This window comes from Catharus ustulatus, chromosome 12 (genome assembly GCF_009819885.2).
Source record: "Catharus ustulatus isolate bCatUst1 chromosome 12, bCatUst1.pri.v2, whole genome shotgun sequence".
In the NCBI taxonomy this organism is placed as follows: domain Eukaryota; kingdom Metazoa; phylum Chordata; class Aves; order Passeriformes; family Turdidae; genus Catharus; species Catharus ustulatus.
Window position 1 is genome coordinate 7,498,130 of NC_046232.1, and position 24,455 is coordinate 7,522,584.

General features: G+C 38.5%; 1 protein-coding gene across 3 annotated transcripts in view; it reads right to left on the reverse strand.

The window, feature by feature from the left end:
• LOC117001849 (myocardial zonula adherens protein) overlaps nucleotides 1–24,455 on the reverse strand; it is a 55,357-nt gene that overhangs the window by 30,030 nt on the left and 872 nt on the right. For all 3 annotated transcript variants that reach the window (XM_033070486.2, XM_033070484.1, XM_033070485.1), the window contains exons 2-7: nucleotides 18,775–18,864; nucleotides 9,561–9,719; nucleotides 7,205–7,297; nucleotides 4,731–4,844; nucleotides 3,705–3,857; nucleotides 801–926 (exon numbers count right to left, since the gene is read on the reverse strand). In XM_033070486.2, the coding sequence (XP_032926377.1) occupies nucleotides 801–926; nucleotides 3,705–3,857; nucleotides 4,731–4,844; nucleotides 7,205–7,297; nucleotides 9,561–9,719; nucleotides 18,775–18,864 (735 nt within the window). The remainder of the gene's footprint in view (nucleotides 1–800; nucleotides 927–3,704; nucleotides 3,858–4,730; nucleotides 4,845–7,204; nucleotides 7,298–9,560; nucleotides 9,720–18,774; nucleotides 18,865–24,455) is intronic.

Sequence of the window (24,455 nt, forward strand, 5' to 3'; positions counted from 1 at the left end):
ATTTCTTCTTTTTGGCTATAGGGCCAGACTAATAGCTCCTAAAGAGCTCAAAGCTTTTCACTCCACCTGCTCAGAAATCTGAAAGAGTTATGACCCTAAAAGTGAATTATATAGAGCAAAAGATTGGGGGTACTTTGAAATACACAGTAAAGTATCATTATGACAGTCCAGGAGAAACTTTTTCCCATTTCCAGACAGCTGATTTCCCTTCCCTTTCTCTGAGGATGCTGTTAAATAACAGCATGAGAAAAATATGCTGCTGCAAAAGACAGCTGTCTATACACCGTAGTTGGCAACATTCAGCTTTGTACTTTCCTTACATGTAAAGCAGTATGAATAAAAAGGAGCATTTATCTTCAATCTCCATCATTATCTGCCTCTGTCATTTTTAAAAATGCAACAACTGACTGCTTGTAGAAAGGTTTTACTTGGGGGTGGAGGGAAATTTGGGATAGGAGAGTTCTTGCTTCAGTAGCATCCAGTGAAGTTGTCCCCTTTTCTCCTTAAACTGTCACTTAAAATTGGACATTGTATTTTCCCTTCTTAGAGAACAAGAAGTTAAAAAACCTACTTACCCTATTTCAGATTTTGAAATCTAGATTATCATTGACATTGACTTTAATATGTTTGAACACATATTTTTCTTAGTCCTACAACCCCAAAAGTTTGGAAAGCTTAGTAACTATGGCAGACTAATCACGGACACAGAAGTGAAGGAACACGCGTCAGCTCCAGAGTATGAAGTGATTGAGAAATGACCTCCAAGCTAAGCACTGCTCTTACAGACTGGCTGTGCATACCAGAAGCATTTCTTTCTCAGCCTTGTGTTTCTGCTCCTCTTCTCGCATTTTTTCCTCAAACTGACTGTACAGCTTTCTGGTCATCTCTCTCATGACTTCAGCATTGGCTTCCTGTGATGATTCCACCTATGAGAGAGGAAGATTGCCCCATCAGTCAGTACAGTATTGCTGGCAGCCGGAGAAAGAGAGTTCACATGATCAGAAAATAAGAGTTTGAAGTTAAGCTCCCCCTTGTTATAAATCTGACATTGCAAAGTAGCTTTCCATTTACATCAAGACCATGCACAGCATTCTGCCAGTATTCATGTAATTTGAATGTAGAAGTTACTGTTCCATCAAGCTCCACGTTGTCTGAATTTAGCTCATTTAGTCATTGCTTATCCAAGATCAGGCCATGCCTCTTTGCTGAACCCTGCCATAACAGCCTCCAAGTCACTTGGTTTGTTTCCCCATTGAAACAATCCTGTCTCCCCCCGCCCTACCAAAGCGTGGACTAGAGATGGATTAGACTCAACTCCCATTTCTAAATGACCATGAACACTCAAAGCAATACTTTATTGCAGTACTATCCCTGGTCTCTCTTGGTTTTTCACATTCTGCTCTTTGTGTAGGCATAAGAACTGGCGTAACCATGCAGCAAAGCAATCAAACTGAAAATTAAAATCCTCAGGTGTGTGGAAGGGTTAATTTTTAACAACAGCACCAGAAACTCTACTAGAGCTACAGGGAAGAGGGCAGAATGGTAATTCAGAGACGGGATTTCCTGCTGTTGACTGAAAACACTGACTGAACCACACCCTCAGTAATTAAGGATATTCACAGCTTAGGCCTATCTACTGCATAAAACACAATAAAAGTGAAGTAAAACAGCTAGTACAGGACTTAAGTCTCTTCCTAGAGATGCTGTGAATCAGCCAACATTATAGTGAAATGCTGTGGGTGCTACGAAAGTGACAGGAAGAGGAGAAATAAATTGTTCCCTGCTGATCACCACACTTAACACAGCTGCAAAATACAGAGTTCTGATCATTAAGGTTTAGGGCTGGATTTTGTTTCTATTTCAAGGACCACTAGGTTTAGTATATCCTTGGGTTCATCTTGCATGGCAGAAACAAGCTTTAGTACCCTGTAGAAAAACAACAGTGTATTTCATTGTTTGAAAAGGGATGAGCCCTGAAGGACTCCACTTGTACGGCAATTGTCCCCTTTTGTCATCTCACCTGGGCCGACCCTGGGGCACAGGTAGTGACCTGCACTTTATGAGAGGGTGTGGAGCTAAATGAACCTCCCACATTTCAGGAAGCCTGAAAAGAATTGTATCATTTAGAGAAATGATTCCTTAAGATACACTGAACTGCAACAGGATCTCTGGCCTTTCATCTCCATCATTCCTTTCCTTACACCTTGAGCCATGGGGGCAATAAAAACAAATGTAAAAAAGTGGATGTATCACCATCTGTTATAATACTCTTAAGCAACATCTCTTCTCTAAGTTATTACAGATTTATGAATAAACCAAAGCTCCTTAATAAGCCCCACAGGTGTGTTCTCCACCCAGAATGTAATCATGGTACATAGTAGTTACTGCTTTTCAACCCTGTCCTCCCAAATCCCACACCATCCTCTTACATTCATTCCTAGAATGAACTCCCCGATGTCTTGGCACCTTTTGAGACACAATTTTATATTTAACTGTCAAAGACATTAATGAGGTATATTATTCACTAGCTTGGTACTAAAACTGAAAGTGTGAGGGCAAAATTTACACTTTTGCTGTGTAAGTGCAGGGCATGTATTCTGCAGAGCTTAACACGCTTGAAGCTTAACTTGCATTCAGTTGAACTGAGACTTCAGCTGCAGTTCTCTGCTCTTAAAAGCACACACACCTGACTTGCTGGGACGTGTCTTTATTATTATAGTGAAGCCCAAATTTTTGTTTTAAAATCTTACTTGCATCATCTTTGCTTCTGTTACTTGGCTTTTCCCTCTTTTTATTTCCTGCTGACAACAGCAGGTGCAAAATACTTTGATAGCCTGTAGAGCTTCGCTGTGAGAGGAAAGCAGAACATGAAATGCACTTACATTTTCCTGTTTAACCATTCATCACTAAGCATGAATGCTAGTTATTAGCAAAACAGCCAGAAAGCAACACCCTTCTCTGACAAAATTAAACATTAATATAGCTGCAATCACCTTAATTTCAGAAACTCTACCAAAAATAATAACCAATTTTTCAAAACTTGACAAATTCTGATTTAGTACTATTTCCAAATTGGTCTGCTTTGAGCAATTTTAACAGACACAAAGGTTTCTGGTGGAGAGGGTATGTTTGTTTTATTTGGGTTTTTTGTGGGCTTGGGTTTTTTTGAGATTAAAGGAATGTATTGGCTGATGGGGAGAACATGGTCAAGCTTTCTGTCATATTAAACCTTGCAGTTTGTGTTTTATTCCCTTGCATTTCTCTGAAAGAAATAGCTTAACTCTCTTTTGAAGATGCTTGCTCTTACCTGCTGACCACATGCTCACAAGACTTAACAGACTACCTATTAAAAATGGTGCAACACCAAAGAAACTCAACCCCAAGAAATTAATGTAGCAATGTGTAGAGTTGTAATATTCCTTCACTTAATAGGAATGGACGCTAACAACCATTTAATGGTTTGAATTTTCACCTGTCAACATCTCTGACTCTTGTGTTACATCCCATGTTATGGGAAGACTGCCTGTCGCCAGCTGGGACTCTCTGTTATTAAACCAGTATTGATTCACAGGAATAAGTGAGCTCGAGGCCATGATGAGGGCATGAAGAATGAAGAACCCTTCACAGATAAGGCCAAGAATTCATTTAACATCCACCTAATGCCCTTACTGTGCAGTATTGTTAGAGGAGTTTATATACCACACCTTCAACTTCAGTAACTGATTTTCAATTTGTGCCGTTTCCAGTTGCTTTTGCTTCTCTCTCAGCTTTTCCATGGATTGCTCATGTGTATGTTTTAAATTCCTTATTTGTTCCCTTATGTCAGTGTTCTCCAGGGTAACATCCACTAGAGTTTTCTAGAAGAAAGAGACAAAGAACATATTAAAAATCAGAAATAATTTGATGAATTAATATAGGCAAGAAATTATGAAACAGACAGCACATTTAAAGAGCTTCCTGACATATTAATGCAGTGTGAACAGTTTTGCAAGTTTTAACATTTAAAATTATGGCTTTTGTTGTTGCTAGAAGGTATTTCCATGAGGAATATACTCAGTGAAATCAAGTCCTGGAACACTATTAAAAAAGAAAAAAAGGAACATGGATACATTTCAGTATGAGTAATATTCCCTTCTCTACGAGGGCTTTGCCATACATACAAAATGCAGTGGACTGAAAACAAGAAAGCAATGTACAAGAATGTAACATTCTTTTTATGTACAAGAAAAAAGGGACATTAAATTGTTCAGCTCAAATACATAGTCTTTTAAAAAAGAAAATTCATTCCCACCTTGCACCTCCCCCTGCATTTCACAGGTATGTAAAATCTCACAAGTGTCTGGTATCCAAACATGCCACTGAATTTCTGTTACCAACTGAAGGCAGAATTAAGTCAGGAGATGCACCATTTTGCACTATACAGACCAAATCACATTTTCCCTTTAGATCCTTCATAGAGAAGTGACTTGTGGTATTAATCTGCTGCATAACAATATCTCTTTATATCTCTTTATAGTACACAATTTTTAATTTTTCCTGTGTTTAAAAAAACAGGAACTTCTGGAACATTTTATTTTGTTTCCTAAATTAGGTGCTTTAGATATCCAAGACAGTACTTTATGGTGTTGCTTAGTGTTAGAATCTGTATCTGCCATCCATATTTTCTGTATGCTTTGAAAGCCATGTTAGAAAAGGCAGCTGTGAGCTGGGAAGCAGCTATGAAGATGTACCTGCAAGTCTATTGATGCTGATGTCAAGGAGCTGTTCATTTCACTAAAGCTATCTAAGGCTGCAGCCTGCACTCGCACATGATTCTCTAAGGATTCCTGATGAGCATTTGTCACCTGAGCAGGGAAAAGAACAAAACAAAACAAAAAAGTTTTATATAGAATAATGATCAAGTTTACTTATTGTTTCCAAGAGAGCTACAGAAGAGAAAGACGCCAAGATCGTTTTCACATTACTAGGATGCTTAAAATATACAGGCCTTAAAGTATATTCTCACAAACAAACAAACTTAAATCCAAATAATCTAACAGAAATAAGGCAAAAGTATCTAAGTTTATTGTTAGTCTGCAATCACTGTATAAGCTGTTGTTTTTGAAAGGACAAGAGGACAATTGGCAGCTGTCTATTCAGAAACATTATATACATAGAGTGGGCAGATTGTAAAAATTCAGAGCAAAAAGCAGAAGAATGCAAGAAATAAGGAAATCTAGAACTGTGAATTGTAGAAAAGCCTTAATTAAGAAGGAACTGACTAATCAGGTACATTAAGAAGCAACATCCAGAAGATGTAAGGATGAAACAGGACAAAGCAGGGAAGGGAAGCCAGAGGGCTTTGTTGTGTGAAAATTAGTAATTTTCTGATATGTATACACACATATGCTTACAAACTGAAGGGGGGAGGAAAGACACAAAATTACATCATTCAAGAAGAGACCAAAACCCAAACAGTGTAAATAATTATGAATGATCCAATAATAAAGAGTAAAAGAGTGTTACTAGTGGAAGCCAACCTAGCTCACATGCTTAGATGGACCAGATTTGTTTCTTGATAGAAATAGAAGAACACCAGGGACTGATACAGGGGACAAGTGTGTAGTAACCAAGCCATACAGAGATTAGGTCAGCATAAAGAGCAGAGGACAAGTAGTTACTGTTAACCTTCTATAAATGTGTGCTCATGAAAAACAAACAAAGCAGAAACGCTTTAGATGGATTAAGAAAGTTACAAAGTAAGAACTTGAGTGAAGAAGCCCAGGGCAGGATACTGGAAGATCAAATTTCAAACAAACTTTACAAACAAAAAGCTGCCCTGGAAATTGGTGAGAAAAGAGCACAGTGGTTGAAAGCTGAAGCAAAGAGTATAGAAAGGATTTTAAACAGGACTAGCAAATAGCACAAAAGACAACAGTCATATAAAACCAAAATCAGCTCCCAAATAACTAACAAACAAAAAGCTCATGTTATTGGAAAGAACAACACTTGTGCTTCCTTTCAGGCAATCTAGAGTATTAAAAAAATAAAGGAAGGATGTCTCCTAATGCGGCACTTATGTCAGAAGGAAGCTTCAGGAACTGCTAATTTGCTGCAGAACTAGATATTCTGTCAGAGCTGGTCAGAAACCCTTAATTAAGGAAAAATTTCTGACTCATGCAGGATTTCTACTGGTCTGACAGAAGTTCTGGAAGTCAGGATATCATCACTGCTATTCAGTAAAGATCTACAGCAAAGACAACAAAGCTGCACCTGAATCAGCATTTACCACATGCATGCTGGGGGGAGAGCGAGTCTTGTTGGCAGCATTATGACTATTTAACACAGTTTGCAGAAATTGAGTTTGCTCTCTCTCTCTTTCTCTCAGGTCAGGGGGATTTTGTTTTTCTCTTTTTTTGAGACCAGTTGCACAGAATTAAAGTATCAGTTTACAGCAAGTTCTGATTTTTGTACCTATTACACCGTGCAGGGAACTGACAGCCTCCAAATGAGGATGGCAGAAGGGCACAAGTCAAGGTCCCAGTCCCTTGAAGTGAGAATACTTTTAATTGCCAAAGCTTTCTCTGACCAGGGCTGTGAAAATCAATGCTGAACATAAATTCAAATCAAGTTTTCAGATTTTTTTTGTATCAAACAACTCAGTAGTTTAATATGAAAGCTATTTTTACAGAGTGCAACAGCTTTCACTACTAAAGCAGCATGTCAGAAGAAAGATCATTGAATGACCATGAAATGTTCCATTAAAAACCAAAAGGTAAGTCATTTTTAGCACTTTAATACTAATGAATATTGCTACTTCTTTTATTTAGTGTTTAAGCAATAGAGTCAGTAAAACAGAGCAAAGTGTTGAAATTACTCCAAGTTATCAGTTTTGCCTAATTATCAGCGTTATTTAATTGATTCACCTGGAAGCTGTTATATCCATCTCCACTAATTACCAATATACACAGGCAATGGTATCAAGATCATTCTTTTATTTCCAAGAATTTCCAGCCAATTTTATTTCATATGCAAAAGCACCCCTGTCCTGCTTTAACTTCCTGGATGGAAAAATAAAGAAAGGAGACTACAGATGTCACATAAAACAGTGAACTGGAGTGGTTTGGGAGATTAGTTCTGTTTAGCTAAAGCAAAAGAAAAGTTTCTAGATAACACTGGGTCAGTTATTCCCATATGCTTTCCCTGCAAATGAATGGATACTTACTTTCAGTTCATTTGTTAGCTGCTGTATTTTTCGTTTCATTTCATCATATTCACCATACATTTTCTTTCTTACTTTTTCCAGAGTTGCTCTCACCTGGTGTCAGAAAAATCAAAGGCCTTTGTCAAAATTTTGGATTATATTGTTTATATATAGTAGGACATGATTTTTTCTCTGTGTTCTTCATTGTTACTTTCCATAATTTCCATTGTTAAATTGTCAATCTACCACTGCATAACAGCAATTTATGCAAGAAAAAACAAAAATTTAAGTCTCAAGACTTGTCTACATAGGGATGATACAAATAACTGTCACTATGAGTAGTTCTAAACTTCTCTGTATGTGCTTAAACACTGGTAAATTAATAATTTAAATAAATTAATATCAATTAAACATCCATAAGTCATTTTAACCTGATTACTAAATGAATTAAAATTAATTTGATCACATATTGTTTTATTTCTGAAAAAAGAGGCATGGACTAAATATACCTCCATACTTTAAAAGTGGTTGGTTTCCCCTGGGTATCCTTTGCAGAAAAGCTTTAAATTTCAGTCTTTTAGACTTGTATCTAACTAAACAACAAATTAGCTTGTATTTACCAATGCAATTTCAAATCTGAAGAACAGAGAACTCAATTTCATTTTAAAAACTATGGATGTAAGTTATTCCTTGCTTTTCTAGAAAGAAGAACTCAAAACCCCCAAGCCAGCTTGCAGTTTGGCTTTACACACCACTGCAATCATGTTTGCCTACAGCTTACGTAATTCAACCTCTTTTTTTCCTTCCTCACCTCTACCAAACACAGGCTGATTGCAGATCTTTTAGGGCAGTGAGTTTACTGTCTCTGCACAGTGGGGTGAGGTGAACTTCAGCAGGAATGTTTTTAGCAGCTCTGCACAGAATCCCAGAAAGAGGGGCACTGGCCACCAAACCTGTGCAAGGAATGCTCCCAGTCCTCGGGCTCCCTTTGGGGTGAGGAAGAGAGAAGGGAGCTGGAAAGCACTGCTCACCCTGTGCCTCCCCACACACAGGCACACACACCCCCTCCTGCAAGATGCAAATTTGACTCAGGCAGAGGAAGCTGTCAGCAGATCTGACATGGCCCATCATTTTTGGTCTATTTGAGTCAGCACATACACGGCCCAAGCTGAGGACTCTTGTTTAAGACTCTGCTTTTAAAGATGACACTGCTCTGGCAGACCAAAGATCACAAATTAGCAGAGCTGAACACAGCCTCCAGAAGATGGAAGAACAAAAGCCAGCATGCCTCTTCCCATGTTTCCCACTAATTCCTGAATGCACAAGCAAGACATACAGTTCACCTGGTGTGCCATGTCCCTCCATAAGGGACAGACAGGGGCAGGGAGATGGTTCCAGCCCAAGCAATCCCCAGGTAGCACAGACAGTGCAGTTTGGGGAGCTGGCCCTGCTGTGTGCCAATTGATTACCTGTCCCTCAGCACCACCCCAGCAGGGCAGAGAAACTCCCCAGGGAGCCAAGGCAGCTTGTGTGTCTTGCCAGCACTGACAGACCCTGCCAGTCCCTAACCTCAGCAGCTTGAGAGTGGTGAGCACCAGGAGCTGACAAACTGGGAGTACCAAGGGAGAGAAGCAAGTGCTAATAGCCACAGACCAGGCTGATGTGAGGAGCACACATGAATTACAGTGCTTTACACTGCTCACTTGACTCAGTGCTCCTCCCTTTTCTATCAACTCAGTTCACTCTTGAATCAGTGTAACAGGATAAACGCTGACCAACAGCCTTCTGGTTGCTGAAGGTGGGTGGAAAGAGGTCAGATTATTTGCCCTGAGGTAACTAGGGTGGTACTGCCACAACCTGAGAGCCAAAGACTGATGGGCAAAGAGATGCTGAGTTTCAAGAACAGAAAAATTTCAAGCAGGATCAGAAATTCATTTTTTGTTTTTCAGGAGATCTTCTGCCAACTGTGATAAATGAGCAGGCACAGAGAAAGTAGTACAAAGACATCCATCCTTATTAGGCTGACTATTTTAAGGCTGCCCCAAAATATACCCAAGTGATTTTACTATGCCACCTAATTTAGAATCCTTTTCAAAGCCAGGGGGTTTGGGGACAGGGGAAGCAGAAGAAGAGAGAGACTTTATTCTTTGAGGTGTCTGCTTACATAGTTTCTTCCATCAGCAAGCACAGTTCACAGGTACAGAGTATGCTGTTTTCCCAACTCAAATACTGCCAAGGCCAGCCTCTAGCTTCAGAGTAGGTTCCCAGTTCAAACCAAGATGTTGGGCTAAACATCAGTCCTCCCATCATACTCACAGCTCTACATGGATATATGGAAAGGGTATTTGACAAATTTTGAGGTGAAAGTGTAACTCACTTCTTTAATGTAATTCATCTCCTCTTTCAGCTGATCAGCTGACCAGCCATAAACCACCATTTCTCTCTTATGGTTGTTGTCAGTTCGGTGCACAACACCATACACCATCCCATGAGAGAGCTTCCCTGGAGAGATCCCATTTGGTACATGGTAGAGGTCCTAAAAATTAAAAAAAAAAATTAAAATAAAATAAATACTAGAATAAAAAATCTTGAATAAAACCACAGTAACTTAGGGCCAAGAGAGACACCAATTATAGTGAAAGCACAACAGTACATATGAACACTAACCCCAAAACATTTTGGAGCCAACCTGTCAGCCTTCATGTTTTTGGAAAGAAAAATTACCAACTTTTAATTAATGAAGAATACAGAGATGTCTAATTACCACTGCCTTCAATGAAAGTCAGAGACAACAGGCTGGATTTGTACAAGGAGAGGTAGAGGCATATAAGAAAACATTAACCTGGCTTATTTTCATTCACCAACAGATGCTACTTTTCTGCAGTCTTGCAGAACACTGTCAGGTCTCCAGTTCCCTCTAAACTCATGCAACAACAGAATTATTCCTCATTTCCCAAACTCCCCACTGCATGAAACAAAAATTCAAAAGTTCACTCAAAAAACATAGACAGTTCTAGGAAACTGAAATTAAAACCTTTTAGGCAGTGTTCCTTAAAAGAGAAAATACCTGTTTCTCTTGAAGATAAACAAAGCAGAATTTCAGTCTGCATTTAAATCTAAATAAGAACCTCCAAAGCAATCAAACTCATTTCAGGTCTCAATTTATTTTACAGATGTTGCAGAACTGACATTGGAAGAGCTAAAGCAAAGCTATGAAATAGCATTTATGTGGATGTTCCAGTGTTATTAAGTACTGTAGAAGGATGAACCTTCTAAATCAAGTCTTGCTATGTAAACAGAGGTTGTTTAAAGAGCCAACATTTTTATCTGAATGATCTGCAGAAATTTGTGAAACATACTCATAATAATAGCAGGTCTTGCTTCAAGCCACCCTTTAAGATTCCTCTTGTTCATCTCAATACACTCAGCAAGGAAAACATTCATGCAAACAGCAGGAATCATTTCCCTCAGCATGTAAATTAATATCTGCAAGGTCAGATCACCACCTGACCTGGCTACTCATCTCTCCTCCCTCGTAATGGGTCCAGGGAAACATCCTTCTGTCACAAGCATCTGAAATTAGTCAGTCCTCAGAACTACTCATTTCTCTTCTTGATTACAAGGAATTTAAACAATTACCTTAGATGAAGACATCCACATTATGACTATTTTAAAGGGGAAAATATTCTTACTGAATGTGAAATATTTGTAGACTAGGAACCTAAAAATACTCAGTGATTACTGAATGGAAAGTTAGAATGAGAAGTTTGGATACACACCTGTTACCTATAAGCTTTGAACATTGTTTTTGAAAGGTCACTTCTAGAGAAAAATCAGGTATAGATGGTTTTAATGAACTTACTTTCTTATTCTGGATGTACCAGATGCAGGTACACTTGAGGACATTTACTACACTGACTTTAGAATATGTTTTGGTTTGGTTTTTTGTTCTAAGCATTGTCTAAATGCTCTCTTTGACACCAAACAGAGGCCTAAACAGACGAAGCTCAGCATCCACCTGCAGGTGCATCCTAGAGATCTCCAGTCCTTACCATGGTGGTGAAGAGAGGACACCATCTGCAGCCTAAAGCAGCAGCACTCTCAGTATTTAGGAGCCAAACCAACACAACTATGCTGGCAATATAAGAATAAATATTTCTTTAGGTTATGGGGGAAATGAACAGGAAAATTTACTTGTATTAAGAAAAATTGATAGAGATAGACATATATTTTATATCGTGTCCATCCCACATGGCACTGACAGATTTTCCTAAAATCCTGTCACTGTAAATCCTACACACTCTTCTTTATCCCATCATTAATAGTTTAACTATGTTAAACTGAAGCTCTGGGGGTGTGTATGCAGGGCTGGGAAGGCAACAATCACAGAGCAGACACCTGATAAAGAACATTTCAGACACAGAACAATGAAGCTGTAAACCTTCATTTGAAAAGAAAGCTTTAAAACCACTTAATGAAGAAAATATTGGGCAACCAGCCCTACTTATACATGATATAATTTTGCACTTTGAAAATATTATATGCAAAGCTTCATATCCTCAAAATGAAATGTTTCATAATTATGTGTTATTGGGGGTTTTGTTTTGCTATTTGGATGTGCACAAACAAAAGACCTACACCTCATATTTAGAAATAGAGAAATACAGAAACCAGATGGGGACATGACTCAAAATTATTTTGTGTTTGTTTGCTTCCAGGGTTGTACAGTTTCTTTCATAGTTCATTGCAGCTCCTCCCCTGCATCTGGAAAAAAGGATTACACACAAGTTTCCATCTTCCTGATAACAGAATGAATAATCACTTTGATTGTTTAGAGGTTACCAAGGCACCAGACTGAATTCATAAATCCATACCCTTTGCCCATGATCACTCATTTTTAATGATGTGAAAAGCTGAATGGCAATACTAAGGTTCTTTGTGCCTCTGAAATATTAGTAGAATTGTCTAAAGTGTCCAAAGTGCTGTTTGCAGAGTTCTGGCACAAAAATTCCGACCAAGTTCCTTATTTTTAGAATATTATGAACACATTCCTCAGGAATGCTTTGAAGGATTCCCCCCTTCCCCCCCACCACCAAGAAAGACCTACAAATTCAGATCAATGGGTTTGCAGCTGGATAATCACCCATGGCACTTACATATGTATTTCAGAGATGAACAGACTTAAATTTACATTATAATGGACAGTACATGCAGGATTAGGTACGCACAAAGGCAGACTGGTTACACGTCTCTTGCAACAATGCTAAACTTGCCTGTTATCTGTATTTGCACAAGCATCCTAAAACGCCTTTGTTACTTCTCTTTCAGAAGATTAAAAGACTCTCCATCATCTGTTGACTGTTCCAGTTCTATGTGCTACTTAAAATACAGGATATTGTTTTTACCCTCTCCTTATTCTTCCTTCTCATAATCCCCAAATAAGTGCCTGTTAATATTTCAGTTCTTGCTTGTTTTAAAGATGTGTGAGCCAACAGCTACACACATAACTGTTCTCATGTTTCCTTAACCTTTTTCATTGCTATTCTATTCCAGCCATGCTTATCTTCTATTCACCCTTTTCTCTTTAGTAACTCTGAATTTCTTCTCAGTGACCACTGGTTTCAGTGCTCTGTAAAATCTGCCAAAAAAGGGCTCACCTGATGCAGTCTCCTCTTAGGGGGAAGGTTACAATCAGAAAACTCCTCTGAATGCATAGTTGAGATGGTTGCTTTGTTTGTTGACTACATTTCAATAAAGCTTTGTCTCTAAACAAGGCCTTGCTCAGTACCTCAGCTCTCAAATATCTCCACAGACTGCAGCACCAAACACGCACAGTATACTTCTGCCAGTTTGCCTCCTCTCCAGCTACTTCCACCCACCTTTGTCTTTTTCTCCCTTCACTGTTTTTTCCATTTCTGCCTTCTACTCGTTCTTCCTCTGACACATCCTCTCTCCTGTGCTTCTTCTTTCACTAATCCTGGATTTTCACATCCGTAAGAACTACAGAACAGTTTTTAAAGTCAAATTCTTCCCATTATTTTCCTCTATATCCCATACACACCCATTCTCAGAACTCAGGTATTTTTCCAAGCAGGTTCTCAACAGTCTCCACTCTTATCTACAGTGAGGCATCTCGGTGAAGATAACAGCAAAGGTAAATACATGCAAGTACTTGGAGCAAATAAATACTGTAAAGCTAGAATAGAGCTTTAAGATGGAAGGGTTCATTACATTAATCAACCATTCCCGTTTAAAGTCAAAATATCAGCCAAATCCCTTCCAATGTGAGCTAATGATCTGAAAAGACAGAGTTGGCTTGATCAGTTTGTGAATGTATCTTTGTACCTACAGACAGTTCTACACAGCCCAAGGTGACAGCAAGGACACTTGTGTAGATGCTCACACATCCTGGATCAGCCCCCAGGAACAGACAGCTGTGCTTGGTGTGATCACACAGAATGTACCAAAGAAACACAGACTGTGTTTACTTCACTACTAAATATTTCAAACAGAAGCCTACACCCCAAGGTTGCAAAAGTCTTGATAATTACCATGCATCCTGTTTATGTCTCTGTCCAAGGAGGCAGCACAAGTAGCACGAAACAGGTGAAGACATTATAAAACCAAACCCTAAATTTTAGTTTTTAGCTGTTTTTTCTATGGCCCATGGTTTTATTTGCATTATGTAAATAACACTGAGGGATGATCTGCTTTCTAATCTATCAGTTTTATAAATGAAAGTCAGATAGGCTCCTATGCTATATTTCTCCCTGCCCCAAAATTGAAAGCAAAAGCATAGAAGACACTTTTTTTGAGAAAAAAAGGACATCTAATGTAATGCTCAACACAATTCAGTGTTTAGCATCCCTGTGGCCTTAAAATATTCCTGACTCATGTTCTTCTGTTTACCTACACCATCAAAAAACTTTTAACAAGAATTATATCAGTTAAGTGAGGTTTTATCGGTTCCTTAACAGCCACATTCCAGATGTTTCTAAAAATACCCAATTATCTTTTACCTGTTCACTAGTTACACAAGGAACAAGCATATCCATGCTGGTAGTGAGGTTGCATGTTTTCTCTTAATAAATAACACATTTATAACACTAAGCTCACCAAGAAAAGTTACTGTGCTCTGGCAAAAGGCAGCTCTGTTTTTATGTCTTTTCATATTCCTCTACAGCCACAAAAATCATGGCACATTTGGGAATGCTTTACATTAAAATAGTATTACAATAAGGAAAATATGCCAGAACAGACATGAGTGTTCTTAAATTCATGAAGAATGAAAAAAGTATCACTGAATACATTCCAACTTTGAAACTCCTTGGGTGTAGAATTTAGGTGTCCATCTCAAAAGAGAAGTGCCAGACATTACACAAATTGATATCTAACCCATGAAATCTGTTCACAGAATGCCGGTGTTTACACATTGGGAAACTAAGATACAACAAAACAGCAGTAACCTCAGAAGTCAGTGGAACTTTTTCTGCATTTTTAATGTAGTGCTGGCTTCAACAAAGGTGCTGCTTAATTAGTACAGGTCAAAAATCAAGTGACCAGTGCTGGAGAGCCTGAGAAACAGTAACATCACCTTTAGCAGAAGAACCACATTTTTTCAGGCACAAGGTCTGCTCTGCTGACAGGAGTGGGGTGGCAGCAGCAGAGAAAATAGGCACTGTCCTAGATTCCATGTGCACCACAGCCCCACGTTCACTGCACCCATATTCTTGAACCAGGCCTGACAAGTTTCTGCTTGATTCTCACCATGACGTACAGAAGCAAATTCCCCTTCTGGCTTCTTAACAGCCTAATTTTTTTGTGCTGGGAAAAAAAAGTTTGCTATGCTTCTGTATTCTTGCTTAGGAAGGAAAAAACAATTTCACTTCTTAGTAGTGATGTTTAAAAAAAACCAAGAAAATTAAAGTGTGTGAGGATACATGCAGTCAAAGTACCAAGTTGAGTTTAAGACTAAACACTGTTCAAACTTGGCTGAAAGCCACAGACAGTAAAGTGACACAAATTTCCACAGTGCTATCTCATTTTCATTCTCTTGTCCACTTATCCAAATGAAAAAGAAATGTATGTATGTCTATACATATCTTCACATTCTGTCCTCAGAAGCTTAGCTGCAGCTTCCAATGACACTTCCAAATTTAACCATGACAGTGAAGAAAGAGACTGATGGATAAAAATTAGCCCAATCCCAAACAGGGACAATACAATTGTCTGGTAGTCCTTTATTATGCAAGACAAGAGAGGCTTCAGGATATGCAGATTTTGCATACAATCTGCCAAGCACAATATTCCTTTGTACTTCATGGTGAAATAAACAGCCTCACACTGCTGTCACCCATTGTCTATCATGGACAGAAATAATGGAACAGAATCAGAATAGTTTGTGATTCTCTCTACCTAAAGTACTGACAATTCAAACAACCCAACCAACCAGCCTCTACCTGTGAATTAAGTTCTCATATGCTTCTTTCAGGGTATCATATCCTAAATATGAGTATACAAAATCCAACCTGACACAAACTCACTCCCCTTTCAGTTTTTGAGATCAGTCTCTAACTCTGCACCATCTGCCAGCCTTTCACAAAAAGCAGGGAGAGGCCACCCTAGTACAGTATAGCCTGCAGCAATTTTCTTGCAACAAAACTACCCAGATCCATAATTTCGTTTTAATCTCTTACACTGGTTCATTTTTATTCAATGGATGCATAGCAGTAAAAAAAAGTTAATTTAGAAACTTGCTGCACTGATACAGATTGAACAAAATACAGCACAAATTTCCCGTGAAGTTTGAACTCCAATGAAAAAGACTAAGGCAAGAACTACCAACATAACTGATAAAGAATACTTCTGGTCTGACATCAAACAGCAAAACAAGTTATTGGGAGGATCAACTCCAGAAAGAGCTGCTGTGCAGTTCACCAGCTGATTCTGCAGCTGAAGCACCTCTGAATGGTGCTGAGCCTGAGAGATGCAGAAAAGTAACAAACACAGTGAGCCATCACCGTGCCACGTTAGGGCAGCTCAAAATCGCCTCCTTCTAATGAAAGACTCGAAAGAGGAGATAACAACCGAATGTCACGCCATGGTATTTATAGTTTTCTGGCACTCCCTCCAACACTGCAAGGTCTTTCCTCTCCTCTCTCAGCAGCAGAGACCTGTCCTGCCCAAGCAGGGGAGCACCTGCAGCCGGGCTCTGACTGCCTGACTTGGTTGAGCACTCCAGTAAAAGCTGTGCAATCCCACAGATTACCCCTACAGTTCTCTTCTGTAAATCACACTAGCATATTTTAAATACCAAAAGCATTTTTTATGTTCTCAATTTCTTAGGAGTCAGCAATTACAGACAGCACAGAACTCTAGATTCCAATAAGGGATCTGATATTTAATTTGACTCTTGCTGAAGCTGGATTTTTTTACCTTACATTGCAAAGTGCAAGGTAGAGCAGTTCCCTAATTTCTATCATCCCTATTTCCAAAAAGGACCACATTTCTCACAGGACTGCGTGAGGATTATCTAACATTTATAAAACTTGTTCTCAAAGTGCTTTAAGCAATTTCATTAATATGAAGTACCAGCAGAACATGGGTGATTCCTGATCACTGTTTGTAAGAGATATTTTTTTAATTAAACTGTGTAGTAAAAGCATCACAGCATGACGAGTCATGAGGCAGGTGTGCACTGGAAGTTACTGTACAACTAATTCAAATAAAGCAATGGATTACACAGACAATAAAAATGTACAGGTACTATACTGCTGTCTGGCTTTAGAGATATGAGGAAAAACCAGCTCATGAGCAGTGATTTTTTTGTAGCTGCTTCCATACACTATGGCTATACTATCTGTGGGGTATTTTTCTTAATCACACAGAAACTATAAAACACAAGGAGTTGGCATAATTCCTCTGTGTTTTTTGATTGCTGTGAAATTGTCTAAGTAGATCTCATCTAGCCCTGAAGCCTGACTTTATAAGTCTTTCAGTAGTCTTAAAGTACTGAACTTAGACACTACTCAGAACATGCAATATTTAAATTGCATATGTTTTTTTCTGGTTCAGCTAGTAAGGACCCATCTCTTAAACATCACTGTTTGCACATTGAGCCAATTAAAGTATTTACTATCTTCATATCCTCTCCTTAGCATTCTCTGATATAAAGCCTACTTGCCTTTACTTGTATTATGAAGGAAATAACAGCTCATTAAATACGAGGTCCCACAGAGAAAAACACTGGTTACATAAGAAAGTCACTACAAATTGTCCAACCCTAATCCTTAACAATTCTTTCTCATTATCACATTACTCAGAACCATAAAGTGAGTAAGGCAAGAGTAAATATCTATCCTCCTCAAAAGCAAACTCGGATTCCTCTTAGGACAAAGGGCCCATAAACTTAGGCCAGTCTGAGGGTTACAGTCAGACACAAGCTGACAAGAGGCTGACAGAGCAGCTATTCTAAGTGATACAGCTGAATACCTCTGTATAAAATGAAGTACTACTATTTAATGGTGGCCCAAATTTAGTTGGCATTAAGGTCTATTTCAACTACTCTCTAACAACATTTCTAGATCCTGAAGAACCAATTATTCTGCTAGACCAGTGTGTGAAAATGATTCCAGGACAAAAAACAACTGATAAGGAATCCTTATCTTGAGATTTTACTTTGCATTTATTTTTATTGCTTAGAATGTCTTTCTCAGTAAAGTTAGTTATTTTTGCCTTATGTATCACGAAGAAATTATTCCTAGTAAATCCTATTGTTATTTTTCTTCCTATTGTCATACTTCCAATTGTCAGACATTGAGTCTGGCAAACTTCATCAACTTGTTTAATTTTGGTTTATCAAAGTATAAATGTGGTGAAGTTGTGAAGCTCATACAGCTTCCCTTTTCAGTCTTCCTCCTTAAGACTAATTAAACATCATCCCTTACAGAGAACAGCTCTTATAGAAGAAGTTCTGCACCAAAGCAAATTGTAAATTTTTTTCCTGTGCACACTACTCACGTCTGCAGAAAAAATGCCCTTCTGAACCTTTTTAAGCACATGACCTTCAAAGTCCCTTTCACTTCAGAACAATCTTGAATTCTTTAATTTCTTATTTGTGCATCACCTTATACCAAAATTAGCTGACACACAAAAACATCAAGGTCCCCAGCACACCAACTACATTAATGCTCAAACCTTGCACACCATAAAGCCTACATGAAATATAAAATGCTCTTTTAGGATCAAGAGGATCCTGATGAAGATCTTGTTTAATACAGGACCCTGTTCCTAGTAACAGTTTCCTGCTCTTTGATATATAAATATGAAATAATCAAGTTTCAAAGGTACCTCAGTCACAAATCACCTACAAACTCTGTTGTTCCTCTACCACTGTTCTATTTTACATGCAGTTTTGCCATCCCTAACTCCAAGGCTTAGGCTCATAGCTCACACCCCACCTGATGACCTTCCACATGTTCTTAAATCTTCTAGAATGACTGGATTTCGGGCTGCCAAAAAACAAGTATCAACATCTGTGGAGGGCACTGTTTACATTTATAGAGAATTTGACTTTGATTGTTAAAACTTACGCTTTTCTTTCTCTCAGTTTCCTTTGGTCCCTGTTCAGGCTGTGACACTTCATCAGGTGGCACTGTTAAGCGTAGCCTACACACATTCATCTGCAAGAAGAACAAGATTTAGGTGTTACAAAAATTATTTTAATAATTTGCTTTACAGAATGAACTGCACTGAGATTCAGCTTTGACCTTGCTGTGGTCTACCACACAGTTGACAAAGTATTATTTTTAAAGGTTAAAGGGGGTTTTAGATGGCAAAAAAATAATTCAAGGGCATCCCCATAATTACGTACCTGAAATAGCAAAAATCCATTTCAATCAACAAATTGTTCTTAGGTACCCATAAGTAATATTGAGAGCTGAGATAACAGAACAATTAAGATAATTTTTGACTTTCTGAGTTTTGTTTGCTGATTTGGAATACTTTTATTCTTCAAAAGGGATTATTTAGAAACATGGAGTGTATTTTAAAGTAAATGCTTCTTTTCTGCTCAGCATATAGCCAAGTATTTGATCCAAGGATACCTCAGTACTGCAACTCCACTAAATGTGAAATAGGAGTATTATTGAAACCTGATACATACAAATGGTTCATAAAGCTTCAAAACACTTAAGAAAAAAGTTAAGAGGTGTTTCCTAAGTGATTTTAGAACAACCATTCTCTTGCCAGCAGGCATGATAACCTTTCTGCCTCCAGCTGCAGTTTGCCTTGCTTTGGACTGACACATCTTTGGTTTAATGGTGTTTTCCAAGCAATACATTTCATACAAGAAACTTGGTTAAAACATTCAGTCTTAGTCCTATTCATGAGAAATTTTTGTGGAAAACAACTCTAAGTCCTAAGCAGAGCATAGCAAATGATGAAATGAGAAATTTGGCAGTCCAAATTCAAGGCTGCACAATACCTTCCTGTAAACTCCCAGCTGTCTGCTGGCAACAAAGAGAGCTCTTAAAGCTCTTCCTCAAAACCTCAAGTATCTCTTTCATGATTACTGTGAGCCATCAACACTGTTCTTCTACAGCCCAGCATCTCATCTGGTCTAGATCTTTCCAGTTTTTCCTGGAGTCATGCTGAATGTGTGTCTCTGTTTCACAGCCACCTCCCCCCTGCACTTGTCCCAGCTAACAGCTCACATCTTGGTCATTGCAGCTCCTCCTTTTGCCTTGAAAATGGCAATGATGTTCTGCTCGCTGCATTCAGAGCACTGCAGCAAAGCCCTTCCCATACACCCCAAATCTTACCATTTTACAATTCATTTCTTCCAACTCTTTCAAATCATTTGAGCTGCCTTGACTGCATTTTCAAGCCTCTTTACAATGCAACTTCCTCAGAGACCACTATTCAGCATCACAACAAGGATCCCTATCTTCCATTTCCAGACAGAAGACCTTTTTTCCAGCTTTTCAAACAGGTTTTAACTTTTTCTTCTTCCAAAGCTAAAACAAATGGAAGAACTATCTACAACTTCACTATTTTTCTTCTGGCATTTCTTTTAATCTGTTGAGAGGACAAATCAATAGCATTTAAACTACTGGTATGTTGCCAACTGTACTTCAGAAATGTTATGTACTGCCTTTCATCTTCCTCTCATTTTGGTCTTTCAGGTCTGCAAGGCCAGTAAGAAACAGTGTCCTGAGACAGATTAAGTTATTCTAATATATGTGAGATGTGATATTCTTTATCCATATGATAAAGAATAAGAAGAGAAAAAAAGAAGATCAAGGTGAAATACAACTTACTCTGCAGACATATCTGTGAAAGCAATTTTTTGTGCAGTGGCCTCCTGCCTATTAATTTATCATTTATCCATATGCTAGAGAATCTAGAACAAGAAGCCACAAAGTGACATAAAGCCTCCAAAACTTAAAAGCAGTTTATGCTTTCATATTTGCTAACAAATACTGAAACAATGAAATGTATTTTAAAATTATGAAACGGTACATTGGCTTTTGATAGTGATTGGCTGCTATGTTTGTTCTAAGAACACCAGACTGTCCCCATAATCTACAGAAGCTGGTGGTACTTCCTACTTACAGATTGCTTAGCCAGATACATTAATAATAAATTCCTCAGCTTTGGAACTCATTGATTCATAAGGTAATTAACATCACCTTTCCTCATGCCCTTTCCTCCCATTAGCTTATTAAGGCTCTTTCCTCTTAAAACATTCCTGTTTACAACTAGAAGGGAAACACAGACTGGCATTCCTCCATGTAGGCAAACAAAGACCAGGGCCATAAATAGGAAACAGAAGTGAATTTGTGCTGTGCAGGAAGTGATAGATGAGGCCAACTTTTTCTTACAGTGATTTCGAACAAAGGAAAACTGGACAAAAAGGAATGAACATATTGCTAGGATAAAACAATAAAAATGCCTGAAATAACTAGAAATAGATAATGACTGGCAACTCAGGAGAAATGAAGTTGTGTATGATTCTCTGAAGCAAATAACTTGCCTATTAATCAGTACGAGGCTAATTATAGCCAACAGAGGTTCACAGTGCAGTGATTGTAAATAAGTAATTATCTCTGTACCAGTGAGTGAATCACAACTGCCCTTCACATCACAGGTGTTACAGGGCTACTATGAGGGAAATCACGGAGTTCAGCACAGATGGCAGTGAAGTCATCACAACTACACTGGAAATATAAATTAACAGTCATTTGTTGAGACTAAAACCACTGTACAATCAAAAGTTGTCATCATTTAAGCTGTTTTTTCTGTTCCTTTTTACTCTGCCTTATCTATTACCCCAAATCCCTTATGCCACCCTAATTTGCAATCATAAGGATTCCAGCCTTGAAGTTGTGCCCAGCAAGGTTTGTACAGCAGTGCAAAGTACCACCCAGTTCCTTGCTAGAACTAACTTACACAGGCTGTACTCTGCTATTGTTTACAACAATGGGACTTCCTCAGCATCCCTGGGGAAACAGCAGCAAAGGTATAAAGTAGCCACGCAGTCCTGCTCCTCCTAGGCACCAGATGATGCATTCCACCTCAGGACAGCACTACAGACCAATCTGCTAAAATTCAGAAACACTTTGGGGATTGGAAAGGAAAAACCACGGGCACTGCTTTTTCCTCCAGAGCCCAGAAGCAGTTCTGAACACTGAACACTGTTCTTGCTCTGCAGGGCTTCCTGAAGGAACAACACACTGTGCATTTGTCGGTGAGTTGACTTGACCAAATCAATGAGCAGGCCCACATGGGAATCACTGCAAGCCCTCCTCCCACAGCAAACACTGCTATAGTGATGCCTTAAAATGGAAATGAAATCCTAACAGGAAGAGACTCGACTCAGTGCCAAACAGTGGCAGGATAACATGCAGCTGAGGATGAAAAAGTAATTTCCAGAAACAAACTGGGTAATGCAGAGAGAAAATGGGGAGGAAAATGAGAACTATTCTACCAGGGAAAGAGCTGCAATTTAATTTCCTTTATCTACTTACTGATGGTAACAAGTGAGAAAAAACAGGGACAGACATGACTTCCACCTTACCTTTATGTCATTGACATTGTAACTTTGTGAGCATAACTTTTAAAAAGAAATACTGGGTAGAAGAAGAACCAGGTATCTATCTAACAATCCTACAAGACTATCTGATTTTGATTAATTTGCAGCATCTGTAGTTTGGCAAGTCAACATTATAAATAATCTTAATTGTGACAACATTTATGCTTGCTCCTGGCTTTTTGACACCAACAAACCATGAATGAGTGGTATTCCCAAAGCTCATCTGACATCATTTGTGAAACAAAGACACAGACGGGAAAACAACGACTGGACAGGTTCACCCCAACACAACTCCAGACAGCAGAAGTTTCCTGAATGCAATGAAAAGTAAAAGGTGAAAACATGCTTTTCTACCAAATTTGTAAGAGGCTAGTGGGACAGCATAGAGGAGAGCAACTGCAATATGGCAGTTAAGGAAAAAAAAACCAATCCAGCTTAGTTTTAAAAGCTGAGAATCCACGGCCCAGATCCACAATCCACATGTATGTTTACCATCCTACTCAAATAACTAGGGTGCAACATAAAACAAATACAGATGACAGATTCAGTTTAAGTAATGTTCTTCAGCCTTTTCTTCCCACTTTCCAAAAAACAAAGCACCCAGAAAAACATTAATCAGAATTAACTATGGGCTGAAATAATTATAGATGTTTTCATTAAAATTAATTGTTAAATTAATGAGCAATGCAATTATAGAGTAACCAAAATTACTAGTAGAGCAACAGAAAAATACAGGCTGTTCTACTAGCAACCAGACTCTAAGCATTTTACAGGAGCAGAGCCCCACAGGAAAAAGATGTGATTCAATACTGATCTAGCTTTAAACCAGCTCTGGAGTTCAACATCACCAGAATTTAATACTGCTGATACTACTACCCTATCAGCTTGGTGGCCAAAAATCACCAGCCTCAGGTCCAGTGCTGGCTTCAGACCTTTGAAGGGGAAAGCAGAAAGACAGTGCATGTTTAATTTCAGTTCCAAAAAGCAAAGAAGAAAGTACTTTCTTCGGTCATTTATCTGTGGATTAGGCTGCTCCATCTATGAAATCTCTGCCATGAGATTCCACACACAATTAAAGGGCACTTTTCCTGTAACCACAGGCACACAGGGATGTGACACACATCATCTATTTATTCAGCAGTTATTCTAACTGTCTCTCTCCCCTCTTCTGACAACTCATGATAAGGGAGCCACACTTCACTAAAAAAAGGGACAACAGCTTCCCAGTAGGTTGCAGCTGTAAATTAAATTGTAACCAGATTTCTTAAAAGAATGTATCAGATATAGCTCATCATTTCCAAGAGATTTATCAAGGGGATTAAATTAAGAAGCTTATCACCTGAGAAGTTCCCTTACTGTAACTTCTTTAAGAAATACTAGAACAGAGAAATTCAGTGGGAGCACAGAAGTCATACAGGGAACATAACTTTGATTTTCAAGTCATCATAATTTTTCTTACGCATGAGCAATTTCATTTTTTACGAAGACCAGGGATCGTTTTGTCAGGAAGACCATTCTGACCTTCTTGCTATCATGTAAAACCAGAGCAACACAACATTCTTCAGCTTTTAAATTATGAAGTCATATTTTTGAAGCATCAAAACAGTAACTGCGTAATTCAGGAAACATCATGGTCACATGGACATATTTTTGGTAAGGATAAGATTATTTTGATTCCTTTCTTCACATGTGGAATCAACATTCACAATGATAGCAGTGTAGTTAGAGCAGCAAGGAAAGGGCTATTTAAAGCTGGGTGGCTGCAGAGACATTCCTGTCATATCTGCCTGAGTTTTATCAACTTTTTAGAAGCCCAACAGGATTAATACATGGTTATTATTTGGTGCATTTATGATTTTTTTTTTAAATCACCAAATTACATATCTGCATTTGAGGAACTGTTTATACAATTAAATGACTATTGCTATCTAAATCATTACAGCGAGCTTTCTCAGGATAGGATAGGCGAGTTCGCAATTGTAAATATCCAGGCACATTTCAAGGAAGTCTCCAACACAAGAACACCTTCCCCGCAGGCTTACAGAACAGGCCAGGGGCTAGAACTACAAAAGCCTTGCAGGACTCCCCAAAAACTCTTCCTTTCCCCACGGCTACAAAGAACGCACAAAAAGATGCTCTCGCACACACCGCAAGCTTTACCTGAACACAGAGAAATAC